A 17882-nucleotide genomic window follows, 5' to 3' on the forward strand; every position below is an offset into this window, starting at 1 on the left:
CAGTGCCTTCAGTACCCTTGGATGGAGCTCATCCGGGCCTGCCGACTTAAAGGCATCCAGTTCCTCCAAGTGACTCTGCACCATCTCAGGGTCTACGCATGGCAGTCTGGCGCCTTGCTGCTGCCTCTCTACAACCCCAGTGAGAGACTTGTCGTGCCCCTCACTTAGGAACACTGAGGCAAAGAACTCGTTGAGGAGTTCAGCCTTGTTCCGCCTATCTGTCACCAGTTGTTTCTGCACATTTAGTAGGGGTCCTATTCCACCCTGGACCTTCCTTTTACTCCCTATATATCTAAAAAACAATTTTTTGTTATCCTTTACTTGGGATGCCATCCTCAGCTCCATGGTAGCTTTGGCCTATCTAACTGCTTCCCTACAAGTGCGAGCAGAGGAGGTTGTTCGATCATTTCTCAGAACGAGTCCTGTAGATCATGTCGATGACATTTTGTCATCATGCATATTTGCAGGAGCAACTTTAATGCTGCTAGTTCCTAATTGAAGGGTGTTTCAGGTTGCAACCTTACTGTTTTTAATGTAGTTTTTGAATGAGAAGCATGATTTTTTTGGTGATACCTTTTTAGTAGACCAACTGTATGGTTGAGAGGAATATTAGACAAGCTTTTAGGCATGAAGTACTGTAACAGGGGGCTCTCTTGGGGCCAGTCTGGCATTGGCCTGCCCACCTGTTTCTATGGGCAGCTGCCTACCTCTGTGCCTGCCATGTCTTGATGATATATAATTAGGATGATAATTAGGTGGGAGGCTGCCCATTTCTTGCCCCGATGCCAGGGGGCTCTATCTGTGGCTCCATTCCTCCCCGACATCGCAGCCCAAGCCTCACAGATGGCATCCACAGATCTTAACCTCACTGGCCCCACACTGGGCCCCAGAATCCTCCAATCTAGACCCCTCCAATCAAGCAGCCTACTCGGGTGGCCTACCCTCATCCTGGGCTGCCTAGCTCCCTGAACTCTTCCCTGTCTTGGGCATGGTCCTCCCGGGACCTTTGGCCACACAGGCCCTGGCCTCACCTCCAAGGCCAGTCAGAAACCCCAGGCCCTCAGCTCTGGGAGTCCCTTGCAGTGGGCCCCTGGCCCTTTTGAGCCCTCTGGACTGGTCAATGTTGGGGCCAGGACAAGGGGGTTTTGAGTCAGGTCTCTGAGCCTATAGCCCACTCCCTAACCTGGGTCTGCCTTCTTGGCCCTACTATGGGGTAACCCACCCAGTTGTGGGAGCTGGGGTTAAGGTGCCCCAACGCACCTTTCACTGGGGTGGTAACTGGCCTGGTATTTCCTGGGTACTCCTGCGCCACCAGGCCACCCATCCCCGGCAGGGTGCAGTTTTAGGTTATGCCCAGGACCAGGAGTCTCCAAACCATTCCCTTAAGCTCCTGCCTTTACTTCCAAGGTGTAGCATTCAGCCAGGCAATGTTTCCGTCTGCTGGCAGCAAACTACTCTGTTTATATAGGTGGCCAGAGACCTAAAATGGCCACCACAATCAAGCACCTGCCTCCCTTGGAAGCCCATTCCATATTTTGGCAACCCTTACCATAAAGAATTTCTTCCTTATGTCCAATCTAAATCTGTTCTCCTTCAGTTTGTGACCATTATTTCTGGTAACCCCAAGGGGCGCCCTAGTAAACAGAGTGTCTCCTATTCCCTGCTGCCCCCCCTAGGCAGCCACAAACCATTCTGAGACTTCAACACCTTCATCCAAATTGCTGATGAAGAAATTGAACAGTACTGGTCCAAGGACAGAGCCTTGGGGGACACCACTGTCCAAATCCCTCCAGGGAGAAACCGCCCCATCCACCACCACTCTCTGAGTACGTCCCATAAGCCAGTTTCTCACTTGCCTTACTGTGAAAAAATCCACATCTCTTTTTATGACGAGGTCACAAAGTGCTTAGATGCAGGGGAGGAAGTAGATATTATTTACCTGGATTTTAAAACAGGCTTTTGACACAGTGTTGCACCCAGTTCTTACAAGTAAACTGAGTAGCTGTGATGTGGATTTTTTTTTTGTGATAATTCCCTACTATGCAGCATTGGTGAGGCCCCAGATGGAGTACTGGGTCCAGTTTTGGGCGCCGCACTTCAAGAGGGATGTGGATAACCTTGAGAGGGTTCAGAGGAGGGCTACTTGTATGATTGAGTGCCTTCAGGTAAGACCCTATGAAGACAGACTAAGGGATCAGAGTCTCTTCAGCCTCTGCAAGAGAAGGCTGAGAGGGGTTCTTGTGGCTGACTACAAACTCATCGGGGGGCAGGGGGGGAGGGGGCAGAAGGGAATAGGGGACACTCTGTTTACCAGGGTGAACCTCGGGGTTACCAGAAATAATGGCCATGAACTGAAGGAGAATAGATTTAGATTGGACATAAGGAAGAAATTCTTTATGGTAAGGGTTGCCAAAATATGGAATGGGCTTCCAAAGGAGGTGGTGCTTTCCCCTACCCTGGAGGTGTTCAAGAGGAGATTAGACAGGCATCTGGCTAGGGCGCTCTTTCTTGCCTGAAGCAAGGGGTCCCTGCCTGGAGCACAGGGGCTTGGACCCAATGATCTACCAGGTCCCTTCCGACTCTAGAAGAGTATGAAATAGGAACTTTTTTTTGCTAGAAGATAAATTGGCAACATTACACCCCCTACTCCCCATCCATAAACCCCCCCCAGCAACAACCCACATGCTGTTTACATGCACCAGGTTAGAAGAAGAAAAATCTTACCTCCTTCTTTGTAAGGCACCATAAAAGATGCCACAGTTGTTCCCTTTTCATTAAGACAATGCTATAATGGTTTTAAGGAAGGTGGCGGGGCAAGAGGATCTTTTTTTAATCAGCTTGGAATTGGCTATCTGGGATTTTCTTCTCCCCTCATTTTTAGGGACTTTTGCCTTTTAATTCCTCATTTGTATTCTGACCTATTTTGTCAACATAATTTGCATCCAGAGCAGACATCTGATATCAGAAACATCAGGTGTGGCTAATAAACATTAATTATTTTACTACTATCACCTACAGGATGTAAGAAAAGGAATAAGAAAAGAAATAAAATTAACATATGAAGATGCAGCAACAGTCAGATAGCAGTGCACAAATTCCTGTTAGGTGAACTATAGGCTCCAGTCATTTTAGTTGTTATTTTCTCATACTCTTGCTGGATTTTCCTTTCTGTAACACTGCAGTTGAGAATCTTAACACTTTGTGAATTAATCAAGCAAACAAGTAAGCCAACCTACCGTACCAGAAGTAAATATTCCAATGCACACATTTCTTGGCCTATTAATTGCTTGGGGGGGGGAAAGCACCACTAGGAAGCATTTACCTAGTCTAGTGATGAACGTAGTATAACAATATCTATAGAACAGAGAGAATAGAATAAATAGTCACCCTGCTTTTGGAGATGAGATGAAATGAATTCCATTTGTAAAGATGAGACAACTGAGGGGCACAGATATTAAAGAAGGGTCACACAACAGCCTGTGGCAGATCAAGGACCCTAACACAGGTAGCTGTGACTTCCAAAGCTGTGGAAATTGCCCAGAGGAACTGAGGGACAAGTCCTGTTGACTTTCCACCACTTTAAGTCTTCCTAAACTCTTCTTTCTTTCATTTACAAAATTTACATTCTTGTGTTCGTTTAAGAGAGATCCTTTTCTGATTTATGGATATTTTGACAGGCCCTACAGGGTCACTTCACCACAGGAAGTATCTATCCAAGTTTGCTGTTCTACGCCAAACTGTATTCCTTCAAATATGCAGCTTTAAAGTTTTAGTTTGAGGCTGTAGCTTTCAACTTATTACAATTTAACTCATTAATTGCAACAGGAAATGTAATGAATTACTGTGTGTTTTTTACAGTACTTTTTATTCTGTACCTAAAGTCAGTGAAAGATTCCTCATCATCTACATCTATGGAATTCACCCAGGTGAATGCATTTACATGCAACTGACAGTAGAATACACCACATTATCTTCTGTTGATGATGTAAAGAGGAGCTTGTTTGAAAATAAGTATGAAGTCACAGAAGAAAGTGTAGCTTTTAGTAGAAAGCTAGCCAGTATGGGCTGAAGAGCAACTAAGAAATGATTATTTTGGAAGTATTTTTAGCAATAATAAGGGTGGAAGACCAGGACCAATTTTATTATTTTTCATCATGAAGATTCCTTTCCTTCCATTGAAACAGTATTTGTCATTGGTTGAGAAGTAGTTGTTATTGTGCGACTGATGAGTGACTATAGGTTGGGAGATGTTGACTCAATCTGAACTTATGCTGTCTTAATTCTCTTTCTGGTTCAGACTGATAGAATTTCTGTCTTGAGGAATATCCTTAAACAATGAGTCTGATTTAAAACATCCCTGACCCACCCACTCTTCTTCCTAATGGGGAATCTTGGATACATTATAGTCCTACAGGCAAATCCGCTGCTTCTGATGGACTCACCCCACCCCGATCTTGGCAAGTTGGCAGAAGTTGCAGCTTTGCCAGCCAGTTTCAGAGGTGCCAAGAATCTGCATTGCTTGTTACTACAGTGGAAACTGTGGGTACCTAGTCAGTCTAAAATTCAGGCCACCCACCGCTAGTTATTAACCATTTAAACATTTGAACTTCCCCCATCACTTTTGGAGGATACCCCAGCTACAGAAAGTCCTGCAGTAGTCCACTTAACAAAGATAATTCATACGCTTTTCTCTGCAACGAACCCCATATCTGTTTCTCAGTTACCTGGTCCAGGAAAGATTAGATCTAGACTTCAAAAGTCATATGTGCTCCACAGTACATGTGAGTGCGATCACTTTGTATTAGGGTGGCCATCATAGAGGACAGTGCGTGTGTCTTCTATTGATACAAAACCGGACACCTTTATATCCATAATCCCAACATAAAGGCATCAGGTTTCATGTCAATAGAGGACAGAGTAGCAGAAAACCAGAATGTCTTCTATGATGGCCACCCTACTTGCTATTGCAAGTATCATGCATTGAGACATAGGTGGTCAGACCAGTGGTGCACTGAAACAGTTAGCCAAAGGTTCAAGGGGTAGCTAGGTTCAACCCTGAGGGTCAGAGTCCAAGCCAGCTGAAATACTAAGCAGGGCAAAGTCAGGGAGCCAGCCAGGTCAGGTACCTGTGGGAGCTGAGTTCCAGCACTTCAAGACATGAGGCAGAGGTCAAAGTCCAAGTAGGGTCAGCAAGAGGTGATCAGGTCTAGACACAGCATGCAAGGACAGCAGAAGCCTTGCTAGCCATGTAGCTTCACCAAGAAACAGGAAGCCTTATATAGGTGGGAGAATCCAATCGGGGCCAGGAGTCCTGCCCCATCAAGGACTGGTGGTGGGAAGCTTTTCCCAGTCATGGCCCCTTTCCTTGTTGTTCTGTCTTCCTGTGTGAGCTGTGGCCTAGAGGAGGACTGAGCTAGTACTTGAGTCCTAAGGTCAGAGGTTTGAAACCAGGTCCTAACGGTAGCCCACAAAAAGAATGGGTTTTTGTTTCTGTCTCATGGTAGATACCTAGTATCTGTTTGAGGTATTCCAGTGGCCTAAAAAGTAGAAGCTCATGCTTTTAATGTAAAGGCATTACAAAAATAGCACAACCATATTTGGTTTTAATTCTTACAGAGTCATGGTGCTTTGTATGAGCTTGGTCAGTTGTTCAAAACCCAATTGCTTTGTTAAGTGCATGAAGGTTTCTCATGAAAGGACTTGGCCACGACTGTGGCAGCACTACTGTGAAAATGTTACTGGATTGGGGTAGTGAGATTTGGGGTTTGGACCCCTGCCACCTGTGATGTAGTGACACAACCATATGCAGGAGCAAAGGCAGAAAAAGGCTGCTTCTGCCAGCTTTGGTGGTCATTGTTGAACTCCCCCCAGCCTGTCCTGGCATTATATTTGACTAGTAGCAATTATTCATAATAGGAAGGCTGAGTTCTCCAGCCCTTTGGCACTGATTGTTATGGCCAGTTTCACTGTTTCCCACACAGTAGCTGGATTTATTTAAATTTGAATGAGAGTATTTTATCTGTACCTATACCAAATTGTTATAATAATGACAGTAAATATTCTTAACTAAGATAAATGTGAAAGAAAATGTCTAGAAAGTGGATTTTAGAAAATTTTACTTGATTTTTCTACCAGGACACGCTTTAAAACGATGAATTCCTGATACTGAAAGCAAGATCAGGAAGACTGTGTAATAAATAGTAGGTTATTGAGTAGACATTGATTGTTTGATCATCCCCAGAAGTTTATTGTAAGTGAAACAGCACTTACGGTTCTTCAGTATTCCTGGAATTGCTACTATAATTGGCAACAAGAGTTATGACTTAAGTATAACCGAAAAGCAGTATGCAGAAAAAATAGTTCCGACTTACAGTATTTTCAAGAAAGCATTGGCTTTATGTTTTCCCCTTCCCCTTTAAACTTGAAGTACATTTTTATTTCATGGCTTTAGAAACTTTTAATAAAAAATAGTGTGCGCCAATTATAAGGGACCTTTAAATAAAAGGAGTATTTTAATTGATTAAATTGTAGATCTTAAAATGCTTTAATCTTCTGAATTTAAATGCAAGAATAATGGTCACCTATGTATCCCAGTAGTCCTGTTCTCTGTTGTTTCCTGCTTCCCCGTCAGCTCTTTATAAAAGCTCTGATTGGCATGAAAGTGGTGCAAATGAAAGAAACATGTAGTTACTTGAGAATATGTGCACAAGTTGTTTATATTGTGATAATACTAAATGTGCTAGTCCCTTCCCCATCACCAAAAAAACTTGGTCAAAGCTATGCCCTCCATGGTCCCAAGCAGCAATCAATAAAGGCCATATTGCTTCAGCAATATTATCATTTAACTCAAATGTGGGTTTAGGGGACACAAAGGACACAAATGGAGGAGTCTTCATATGGCCATCCCTGTATTAGTGGCAAATGGTTTCCAGGCTAGCCGTACTGCTGTCCTTTCTCTGTCTACTTGGACGTATGTTTCCCTGCCCTACGGCCTGACGTGCACGTGCAGTTGCCGCCAGCACGGAGCTGGTGCTGGGGCTCTGGAGCCTGGTACAGATGTTTGCAGCCTGCCTGCTTCCTGCTGCAGCTGCCCAGAGCCTGGGCCAGCTGTGGCAGACATGTGGAAGTCTGCAAACAGCTTCACCAGGCTCTAGAGCCTCAACTGGGCTCTGTGGTGGCAGCAGGTGCACACACACCTCAGGGCGGACAGCCTGGTGTAGTTGTTTGCAGCCTGCTGGCTGCAGCCGGCCCAGGCTCTGGATAGCTGGCTGCTGTCAGCCACAGAGCCTGAGCTGCTTGCATCAGGGTTTGCAGTCTCCTGGCCACTTGCCGCAAGCAGCCCAGGCTCTGGGGCCAGTGGCAACTGCCCAGAGCCTGGGTTGGCTGTGGCGTGCCAAGCAAAATGGCCTGGAACCTGATCCCGGCACTCGGGGTTGGTACAGAGCCCCAGGGCTCAATTCTCGTGGGCAGGGGAGGCATGCAGTCTGACCTAGCTTGTGGATGCGCCTCACACCCCTCATCTGGCCTACCTGGCCAAAAGGCGGAGCATGGCTCATCTAGGTCATTGTTTTATCTTTCTCTCTAGTTGCTTCAATAATCCCTTTATGGTCTCTTTTGATTTTACTCTGTCTTCCTGCCTTGCTGTACAACATCAACACATTGAACAGAGAAAATGTTTGTATATAATATTCAGAAAAATAACATGGACATATTCCTAGTTTGTCACAGTGCAATTGTAATAAACAGGAGACTTCTCTGAGGGTGAAGAGGGTCTGAATTGTTTTGCAGAGCAACTCCAAAATACTTGAGTCACCCTTGGAGATTGCCACAAGGGAAAAATAACTTTTGGATTGTTTGCAGTACTTTAGGGAGAGTGCAGAGCTCGTATAAAATTTACAAACGATGAAGATTTTTGAAGAGTAGTTCTGATACTTTAGGCAGTAGGCAAATGTGCAAGCCCCTTCCCAGTCACAAAAGGCTTGCTTAGAACAAACTCCTGGGAGAGAGAGCCCCCGAGTGTTGCAAGCAGCAATCAGTTTCTTGCTAAACGGGATTCTTCAGTAAATAAATATCATCATCATCATCATCATCACAGCTGTCATTCACTCACTTGAGTTGCTTGTATACTGCACAGCCTGTATAAAGCTTTGCACCTTTTAAAATTTTGGTTGTTGCAAGTCACTTCTTGATTAAGGGTTCAGTTCTAGTTGAACCCTTGTGCACCAAGATGACTGGCTACCCCTCTTTGCAGGAACAGCGCTAGCGGTGCTGGTTAGCTCTAGTGCAGTGGTAGATTTTGGAGCCTCTCGGAGTTGATCTGAGACTGGGATTGGGAGCTCAGTGGTTGCGTGCATGCACATGAGCACCCCAGCTGGAGGAGGGAAGCGGCAGGGGCGAGATTGAGGCCTCACAGTGAGAGAAAGTGCCGCAGGGGCAGGAGCAGGAGCAGGGATAAGTTGAGTGGGGCCCTGGCTGTGTGGGACTTACTTGTTGGGGAGGCGTGCCCCCAAATCATTTTTTCCTCGATCTGCCCTCCTTTCCCTCCCCACAGACTTGCCTGCTGGGGCAGTGGGGGCGTGGCACACAGTAGATTTTGGATTGCTTTTTAAATGCCAACGGTGATCTCCTACTTGAAAAGGTTGGAGACCACTGCTCTAGTATAACTGGGCCTTAGTCTTGGTTTCATCTAAACCCCCAAGACATTTTTTTGCTTGTTCTACAAAGGTTGCTGTGATTTGGGCACCAGTCTAGCAGCTCTTTCCCTTTTGACTCTTTCCACTCTGTTTGCCTTGGTGCTGTTCAGACCGCACAGCTGAATTTTGTTGAAGAGCAGTTACTGATGTATGTAGGCTGTTCTGTGTCTTCAGAGCCAAAAGGAGAACTGAGGGAGGAAAACTGCAGGGACTGAAGTGGGGAAAACTAGAGAGAATAAGGACTGGAAGTATAAAAAGGAGATAAAGGAGGAGGAAGGGGAGAAAGACAGATGGGGAAAACTTGAGAATCTTCTCAGTTTAGCACGAAGTTGAAAGTACGGGGGTGGGGAGGAGGAGAAGTGAGCAGAGGGGAAAGTGAGAAAGCACAGAAAGGAAGAAAAAAAACTAAGAACACCTTAAAGGATAAAGAGTGAATATAGAGGAGGGTTGGGGAGGAGGAGGAGTTGAAATGTGATGGGAAGATCAAAAACAGATGAATATCTAGCTTTAAAAATAAGGGGGTGGTACATAAGAGACAATGCTGCAGCAATATTACATTTCAGGGCAGGGACTGAATGAAGATCATGAAGCACAGTGTGGGTATTACTGCAAAACAAATAATAAAATAGAAGAAGCAGTGTCTCCTGGTTCTTTGGTAGAATAGTTACACTTTATGTACCCACAGCTCAAGTGCGAGTGCAGCTGCATGGAGGACGCAAAAAATGTTCCCAGGAGTTTGTTGCATCTGTATGAGATGGGATTTCTGTCGAAGGGCCTGATCCAAAATTGTATGGAGTTTGTGGTTGGATTTCTGTGTTGCATTTGGCTTTGGATCAGACTGCATATTCTTATATTTTGTGGCTTGTCAAACTTCTCAGAACAGCTACCATTTGAGAGCTGACGTTACTTCTTTTTGTTCTCAGCCAGGTTGAATTGTTTTTGGAAAGCGTGACGACAATCATTCTAGCTGTGTTGGAGGACCAGGCATTCAGATAAATGCAGGTATGTTTTTGATAGAATATGTAGAGATCCTGGGTTTTTTTAATCTTTTAACTCTAATTGTTTAGAGTTTAGTAAAACTACTCCTTACACTTTCTCTCTCCTTTAATGACATACCAACTTTTCTATTGCTCGTCTCTCTGAGCATTGTATATAGTACAGGGATTCCTTTGGGATCAACCTGTTCATCAAGCACGTACTTGAAAATCTTAAGGTCATTGCATTAAAGATTCCTAAATAAGTAGTTTCCTTGTGGGAGGAGCTGGGATATACCCCCTTTAGTCTGATAACTGGCTTTTAATATACACTGAATTGATAGAGAAAGTCTAATTCTTGCGGGTTACAAAGTCTCTCCCTCTCTACCTTGTGTCAATTGCAGACCACCAGTTGAGAAATACTGATCTAGTGTGGACGTTACAGATAATATAAACAGGGTATTTTGAGGGGTCCAAAAATACTGCAGTTCTAAAAGAAAAGAAAATTTCCAGAATAATTTAGAGTTGGCCAAAAATGGAGTACAGAAAGTTGTGGGAGAGGAGCCAGTGATGCATTATTTTAGTTTTTCTTATACTCGCTGTAAGAGGATGTTATGAATACTTTACTTTTCATAAGGTAATGGGGGTTCTAATCTGAGGAGACTGGGAGTCATTGTTATATTAAATACTCCATTTATGTAAAGAATATTTTAATAGATTTCACCAATATTAGGCCTGAACTGAAACTTCTGTTTTCAACTGCAACCTTAGACCTGAATTTTGCAGTTTCAAACCACCTCCAATTTTGCTTACGTGTAATCTGATTTTTGTATTAAAAAAAAACAAAACAAAACAAAAAAAAAACCCCCAAAAAAACAAACTTGGGGAGGGGATACTTTAATGTGCAAAAAATGTGGCCAAAATAAACGGTTTGCTACTTTACTGAACGTGAGAGGATACAAGGGGTAAACCATACAATGGCATTATAAAGGAGCCATTTTCAGAACACAACTAAGTTTAAATTTTCAGGGTTTGAGAGCTTCAGTGGGAATTGTAGTGCATAGCTATATTGCAGACACCATCTTCCGAAATAAATTCAAACTCTTTATTACAGTTTTCTGTGATTTTATTTTTCTCCAAATCCAGTATCTAAATGTAAAAGAAGATTGCAAAGCCATGGCTTTCTGTGCAAAAATGAGAAACTCAAAGAAGAGCGAAGTGAGCACAGAAGTTCAAGAGCAGGGATTGGAAATACTATTTTATTTGCAAGATAAGCCTCCTATTCGCCACATCAGTGGCGAGTATACAGCAGAAGACCTTTGCTTTGAAGCTGCTCAGGAGTGCTGTGAGTATTGCATTAGTTTGCTTGTGTTCAAAATTATATTGCCAAAGTGTTTCAGAAATAAATGCATCTCTCATTGGGCCTGGATCAGACCTTGCAGAAATATCTTGCGTTGGATTTGAGTTAGTGGGGAATCTCTTTGAGGGACATCCTTCTAAAGTTCTTAGCTTGCTCGTGGGAAGGTGGAATGAGACATTCTTCTACAGAAGAGTTGGAGAGTCTGTTTCCAGAACCCAGAGTTTTTAGGTGTTTGGTGAGAAGGCGCCAACCCTACTCCAGCTCTTTCACTGCATTTTTTTCAGTTTGAAGGGGAACAGGATTGGGGTATTTGTGGGCAAAACCACCATTTCCTATTCTCTTCAGTATTTATCCTGTCTTGCAACTTGATTTGTTTTCCTTTGTCATCTTGTACTTCCATGCATTTAATTATGACCAGGGATCCTGGTTTTCTCTGTGTGAAAATTCCAAATTCTTTGGTTAAAGAGAACCCCCAAATTCTCTGATTTTAAAAAACCTCAAATCCATGTTTTTCCACTATTAAAATGAAATGCTGTGTGTGTGTGTGTATTAGTTGAACACAATGTTTTATTGATATATTTACAGTTTTAAAGCAATTTGGAAGCCTACCAGTGCCTCCATCATTATAATAAAATAAATTCTAAATACCTATATATTTTGGCATTTGATTTTGGGTTTTTGTCATGGAAAAATCAAAGCTCCTCCTGCCCCCTTCTCTCACCAGGATGTGGGGCCAGTTGTGGCTGTCCCCCCCTGCTGCTTTGTGGCACTGAGCAGACTTGATATGCCAGTGCCCTGTCCCTGCTGTTGCCACTCACTGCTGACCCACAGCCCCCTGGACTTGCCAGTATACCTCACTCCTGACCCACAGCCCTCCTCCTCAGCCCTGCTAGTGCCCCTCACTCCTGACCCACTGCTCCCTACCCCCAGGCCCCAGCCCCCCCCATTCTGTGGGGAAGGGGGTTGTGGGCACAAGTGACATGTCAGATGGGGTTAGGGGTGCACAGGTGACACATGGGGTGGCATAGGCAATGCATCAGGGGGGTACAGGTGATGTGTGGAGGGTTGAGGGGGACACATTCCCTCCCTTCCCCAATTTCTGCACTGACAGTGGAGTGTGGGGCTGCAGCCAGGCCAGATCAACTCCAGGCAGGAGCTGCCTCCGCAGCCCAGCAGGTGGGATCTGGTGCAGAAGAGGGCACCGCAGTGCCAAGCTGAGGCATGGTGGTGGCGCAGAGTTGTGCCCCCCTTTGCTGCTGGGCAGGCAGGGGGTGCCTCACCTTGGCTCCTGCCTGGAGCTGGTTCAGCGCAGCTGCAGTCCCATGCCCTGCACCCTGCTGTAGGTACAGAAATCTTGAGAGGCGCGTGGTCCCCCCCCATGCATGGCCTGTGCCTCTTCCCCCTGTGTCCATAGATTTAGCAAGAGGGAGCTGTGGGATCTGGTCTCCACCACACTTCCTGGCTGCCATGTGCGTGTGTGTGCACACAGATGCACGTGGTGGCCCCTGCCCCCTGCTTTGCCCAGCCCCAAGCAGCACCTTGCAGGCTGGAACTCTGTCAGTCTGCTAGGGGAAACCCATGGTTTCCCATGTTTTTCTCCAGTAAGGGAGAAAATCCTTATTTTTCCACAAGGAGAAAACCTGGATACCTGATTATGAGTGCCAAAATGCTAATAAGCTGCTACACTGAATTGTGCACAATTCAGTTTCCATAGAAAGTTATAATAAAAGATGTATATGTTTGACAGTATGACCTCAGTTCAGCAAAGCACTTGAATCCAACTGATCCCATTGAAGTCAGCAGGCTTTAAGCCTACATTTAAGTATCTTGGTGAATCAGAACCCTATATGCTTAGGTGATTTCCCTTTGCTTACACTAGTTTTACAGTCCCCTCACTACACAGAATATAAGGAGTAACTCCACTGGAACAAAGAGAGATTCAGGCCATTAAAACAGTCACCCATTATTGCTTTATATACATTTCCCTGAAGCTTTTAAATAGCAGAGTGATCATTCCTCCTTGGTTTGGGGATATCAAATACCTTCTTCCTCTTTTGTCCAATCCCTCCTCCCCTTTGTTAAGGCTTTTGGTAGGCGAAGTGTGAAGAGCAGACCTCAACAAGCAGTTGATTAATACAAAATTAATATCTTACAACAAATACTTAAAAGATCTGTGTGTTTACATAATTAGAGTTTAAACAGCTGCCCACACCCCATTTGTACTGTACTTGTGTTTAATGCATGAGCTGTCTGTTGGTAGTAACTCTTGATGTCCAGTTACAATTGTAAAATCTTCTAAGGATGATTAACAAGTAATCTTTTTTCATTTACCTTCTATTAGCTAGGCCCATACAAGATGTTTTGGGTAGAGGTCCACAGATTTATTTTCATTTCATTTTGCAAAAGGCCAGGAAGTTTAGGAGCCCCTAAGTTGTTAGAATATGGATAAACAAGTGTATAAAGTTCTTCAAACTGTCTTTTTTAAAATGTTTTTAATTTGTAGTGCTTCAATAGCAAATATAGATGTACAACTGTCTTCCGGATAAAGTGTCACTATGAAGCACTTACTTCATAATTATTCCTGTTCCTCTTCAATGCAGTTTAGGTTGATTTGTAGTGCTATGACGATGTTGACAAAGCTGTGACCCATTTTTATGGTACTTTAAAGCACTAAAAATGCTATGTCTGTCCATGTCCAGAATGACTTTTCTGTTGGCGATATGCTGTGAATATACCTACAGTGTACTGAGTCATGTGCAAGACACTGTGGATACTCTAACTCACATTCTGAGAGATTAGATAGCTTCCTCCCTATGAAGACATGTTCGCCTGTTTTGTTGTTTGGTTATGCTTTGAAAAGGGAAAGTTTCTCCTTGAAATACAAACTTATAAATAACAAGTGAAGGTTTTGTTGGAAACTATTCTGGTGGATTACCAAAACAGTGACACCATGTTATACTTCCCTGCGACTCAGCTGAAGGAGTTGAGCCTGTCACAGAGGTCTTGTCTTCTCACTTTCCCTATTTATGTCCTTTTGACCAGGTATTTAGCAGAAGTTGCAGATTTCTTAGAATCTGACAGGCTGTGCCATGAGCACTACTGCTATGACCTCAAACTTGCAACCCCTGGGCTGGCAACCATGCACTTTAATGCCCACACCACCCCAGCTACTGTTTTCTCATTGTGGGAGTCTGTTTCTTTCTCTTGTTGTAGTAAAACATGTCAGAGTTGTGAAAAGTCTTGCTAGAATACCCCTAATATCATGAATTGGGGAAAGTTCAGCTGAGACTTTATTTAGCTTGTTAGGTCACTGTCCCTGGAGTTGCATTCTGCCAGCAGAATCTGGGGAAATCAAGATGTGTATTACTAATGTTAAAAACAATCTGGAAGATAACATTTAAAAATCTTTATACATCATGTGCAATGTCTGTGCTTCTCAGTTCCTCTTAATTAAAGGTGATTGCACTTCCTGAGTCTCAAAATGGAGCAACCTGAAAAGTGTTGTTGTGCGGGGGGGTACTTAGCACTTCCTTCTTAAAGGCATCCTGCAGCACTCTACTTCTCCCTTCTCTGGTCAGCTAAATACACCAAATAGCCAGGGGTAAGCTTGGGGGTAGAGGGGAGGGTAACTGAAGGATGCCAGAGGATCAGCACCCCCCCCCAATCTCTGCCTGGCTTGAGAGAACTGCCACCATGGATGACATTCTTACCGAAAATGGAACAAAAGGATGAAGAAGCTGATGGGACACTGAGGACAAGTGTTTAAAAACAGAGCTGTTTCAGCAAAAATAGGGTATATTGTAACCTTACCCCACCAACAAAATGGTTGGGGGGGGGGAAATAAAATCAGCTTTAGACACCGATTTGCAGGGGTGCAAGAACAGTGGCCAAAGAAAAGGGGGGGTGGGCGTGCATGGCACCCTCCCTCTGATCTTCTCAGTGTGCCATAATTGCTAGCTACACCCATGCCTGATTCTTAATCATCCCCTCTCTCTCTCCTCCCCAACCCTCGTGCCTCTCCATAATGCAAAAAATAATTTTATTTCATCAGTGTATTTTTTGTGGGTGATTAGCAAAGCCAATTATTTCTTTCTTTCTGTTCAACAGCTATATCTCCATTGTGCCACAATCTTTTTGCACTGTTTGAAGAGAGTAAAAGACTCTGGTATGCACCAAACCATGTCTTCAAAATAGAGGAGAAAACAGCACTCCGGCTTCATTATCGCATGAGGTAAGTGTGATAGCTGAAAGATGGGATTATTTCAGTAGACCAATATACGGGTCTTTCCAAGAACTGTGGGGCTACCATTACACCTCATACTGAACTCATGTGAAAAACCAAATATCAATCCACCCTACACATTAACTGGGTGATTAATGAGAGGGGCTGTGTATTTATGACAACCTTAAAAAACTCTGAGAACATTAGAAAACCCCAGGAACTCAAAACCACAACATTATTGGTCACTGGTCTAAATAATAATGAACAATGTTGAGAACCACTGTTTCATCATAGTGATCATCTCATCATAGCCTACGTTTCTGTACTCTTCTCTGTGTGAGGTGTTCACAGAATATTGGAAGTATTGATTAATTTAGCTTAAAAAAAATACCCCTTGGAGGTAGGGGAATAATCATCACCATTTGAGATGGGGAAACTGAAACCAATAGAGACCACATCTGCCATATGTGCACCCTATGTGTAGGGTATGATTTTTCAGAATGGCTCAGCATCGAATTAACTGTATACCCAAGTAGTTAGTCAATGTTTTATCATTAATTAGAAGGGGAACAGAAGGGTGCCAGTACTTTTAAAAACCCCACCCTCAGCTGTAGAGAAATGAGTCTACTGTGTGTATGCAGGGTTGAGGGGAGGAGGGTGGTAGCAAAAATCAAAAAATTTTGAACAGGCCCTGCCTCAAATTGTACTTCATGGACAAATTCTTGAGCCACAGGGGATTGATAGATCTGGGATTGCTTGAATACATCAGCCATTCTTCTTTACTTACTCTCTGGAGAGCGTATGCAACCATAGTAGCAGCCGGTGAGCCACCATCACTCTAGCCAAGGGAGTATTTTTCCCTTTTGCATGTGGTAGAACTCCCCATATGCATATATCTTTCTCTTAATTTCATACCATTATACCAATCTGATTGTAATGCTCAAGATGTAGTATAGTCATCTAGAGAACAAGCTATCACTTCAGGAATAATTTTTCTAGATTCTTCGGGCATTTTCACATTTTCCTAAGCTGACATTTAGAGTTGGGTCCCTGTTAACTCTAAGAGGCAGATCTCCAAGCATATATTCTTTATCAGACACCCCTGCTATCATTAAAGTATAAAGTAAAAATCTGTGGGATTTGGTGTAAGATCGGAGGTGGAATTTTTAAAAATGAACCTTAATTTGTGCGCACACCATTTCACAAATATAAAAATACCCGATTGTGAATTTTCATGTGCAAATGCTGGTGAAAGAAACAACATGTACAAGGCTTAGTTGTCCCAAGAATAATTTATAGATGGAAGCTTTTTCCCTGGGTGGATAGAATATGGTATGTATGGCTCTTGTGCAACCAGAAAAGGAGGCCAGGACAAAGCTGCTTTGAAACTTTGAGCCTTGAGGTTTAAGAGATTACAATTCTGATTTAACACACATTGCATCAGAGTTGCTTTTCTGCTTAGCGAAGCATGAAAGCAAGGCAGTGATCTTAGTCAGGAAAATAAATATTGGTAAGTCAGCAAAAACACATAGCTTTCCGCAATGCTACAGTGATTGCAGGGTTGTTGGTTGTAGCCATGTTGGTCTAAGGACATAGGCAGGCAAGGTTCTTTGGGCAGATGTGATATCTTTTGTTAGACCAGCTAAATAGTTGGAAAAAAGTTCTTTGCAAGCTTCCAGGCACAAACGCCCTTCTTCAGGCAGAATCTCCCAATGCTTGAAGATGGGCATTTGTGCCCGAAAGCTTGCAAAGAACTTTTTTCCAACTATTTAGTTGGTCTAATAGAAGATGTCACAGTGATTGCAATAACCTGTTTCCTCTAATTATTATACATAATCTGGTCTGTTTCTTTCATTTAGCTAATCTTAATATGAAGTAATCTTAGGTTTAAACAGCTATGATTAAGTGCAGTAGATTAATACCAGACTATAATGGAATTGAGTGACCTGACTGGCTGAGAGAAGCTCAAGGGAATCTAATGGCCTCTTATGGAATATTAGTTGATTTTTATTTGCTTCTGGAGGACAGTCAGGTCAATAGCATCCGAGAAAACATCATGTTTTTTCTGATTACATTGAAAACTAAGAGGCATTTTCCCCTGATACTGTCTATAGGAGACACAACTACCATGGCAAAAGCATTAAAGGAGAACATATACATAAAATCGGACATAAAAAAAAAAAAAAATGCAGTTGTGGGAATTTGAATCCTTGGCTCAAAGCATCATGCTTCTTTGTTTAAACTAACTACATTCCATGAATAAATTCACAAGTCCTAAAAATAATATCCTGCATATACAGTGTTGTTGTGGTTTTGCTTTGAGTCAGTGAGGAAAATACCACAATTACAACTTTTCGTTTCTGTTGCATACTCCCAGCAGGACCAGACACACTGCCTGTTGTTAGGATTCCCTAGATTCATTTTTTCTAATAAAGCAAACTGAAAACAAAACACCATGGAAATGTCATCAAATGGTACTGTAACAGGAGGAACGTCAGGGTCTCCGTGCTCTCCCCTGCTGCCTCCTTTACTGTGCCAAGCTGCTGAGTCGCACCCTCCAATTCTCACCTGCCACGTCTTTGATTTTATATATTTGTATAGGGAGGCTGCCTTCTGTCCTCTTGGCCACGGTT

At 43.4% G+C, this 17882-nt stretch overlaps 1 protein-coding gene across 1 annotated transcript in view; it reads left to right on the forward strand.

The window, feature by feature from the left end:
* Window positions 1-17882, forward strand: part of JAK1 (Janus kinase 1) — a 96140-nt gene that overhangs the window by 43129 nt on the left and 35129 nt on the right. Inside the window, exons 3-5 of the mRNA XM_006030878.3 lie at window positions 9617-9695; window positions 10814-11012; window positions 15135-15258. Coding sequence (XP_006030940.1) covers window positions 9690-9695; window positions 10814-11012; window positions 15135-15258 — 329 coding nt within the window. The 5' untranslated portion in view covers window positions 9617-9689. The remainder of the gene's footprint in view (window positions 1-9616; window positions 9696-10813; window positions 11013-15134; window positions 15259-17882) is intronic.

Source organism: Alligator sinensis, unplaced genomic scaffold (genome assembly GCF_000455745.1).
Source record: "Alligator sinensis unplaced genomic scaffold, ASM45574v1 scaffold982_1, whole genome shotgun sequence".
Lineage (NCBI taxonomy): Eukaryota > Metazoa > Chordata > Crocodylia > Alligatoridae > Alligator > Alligator sinensis.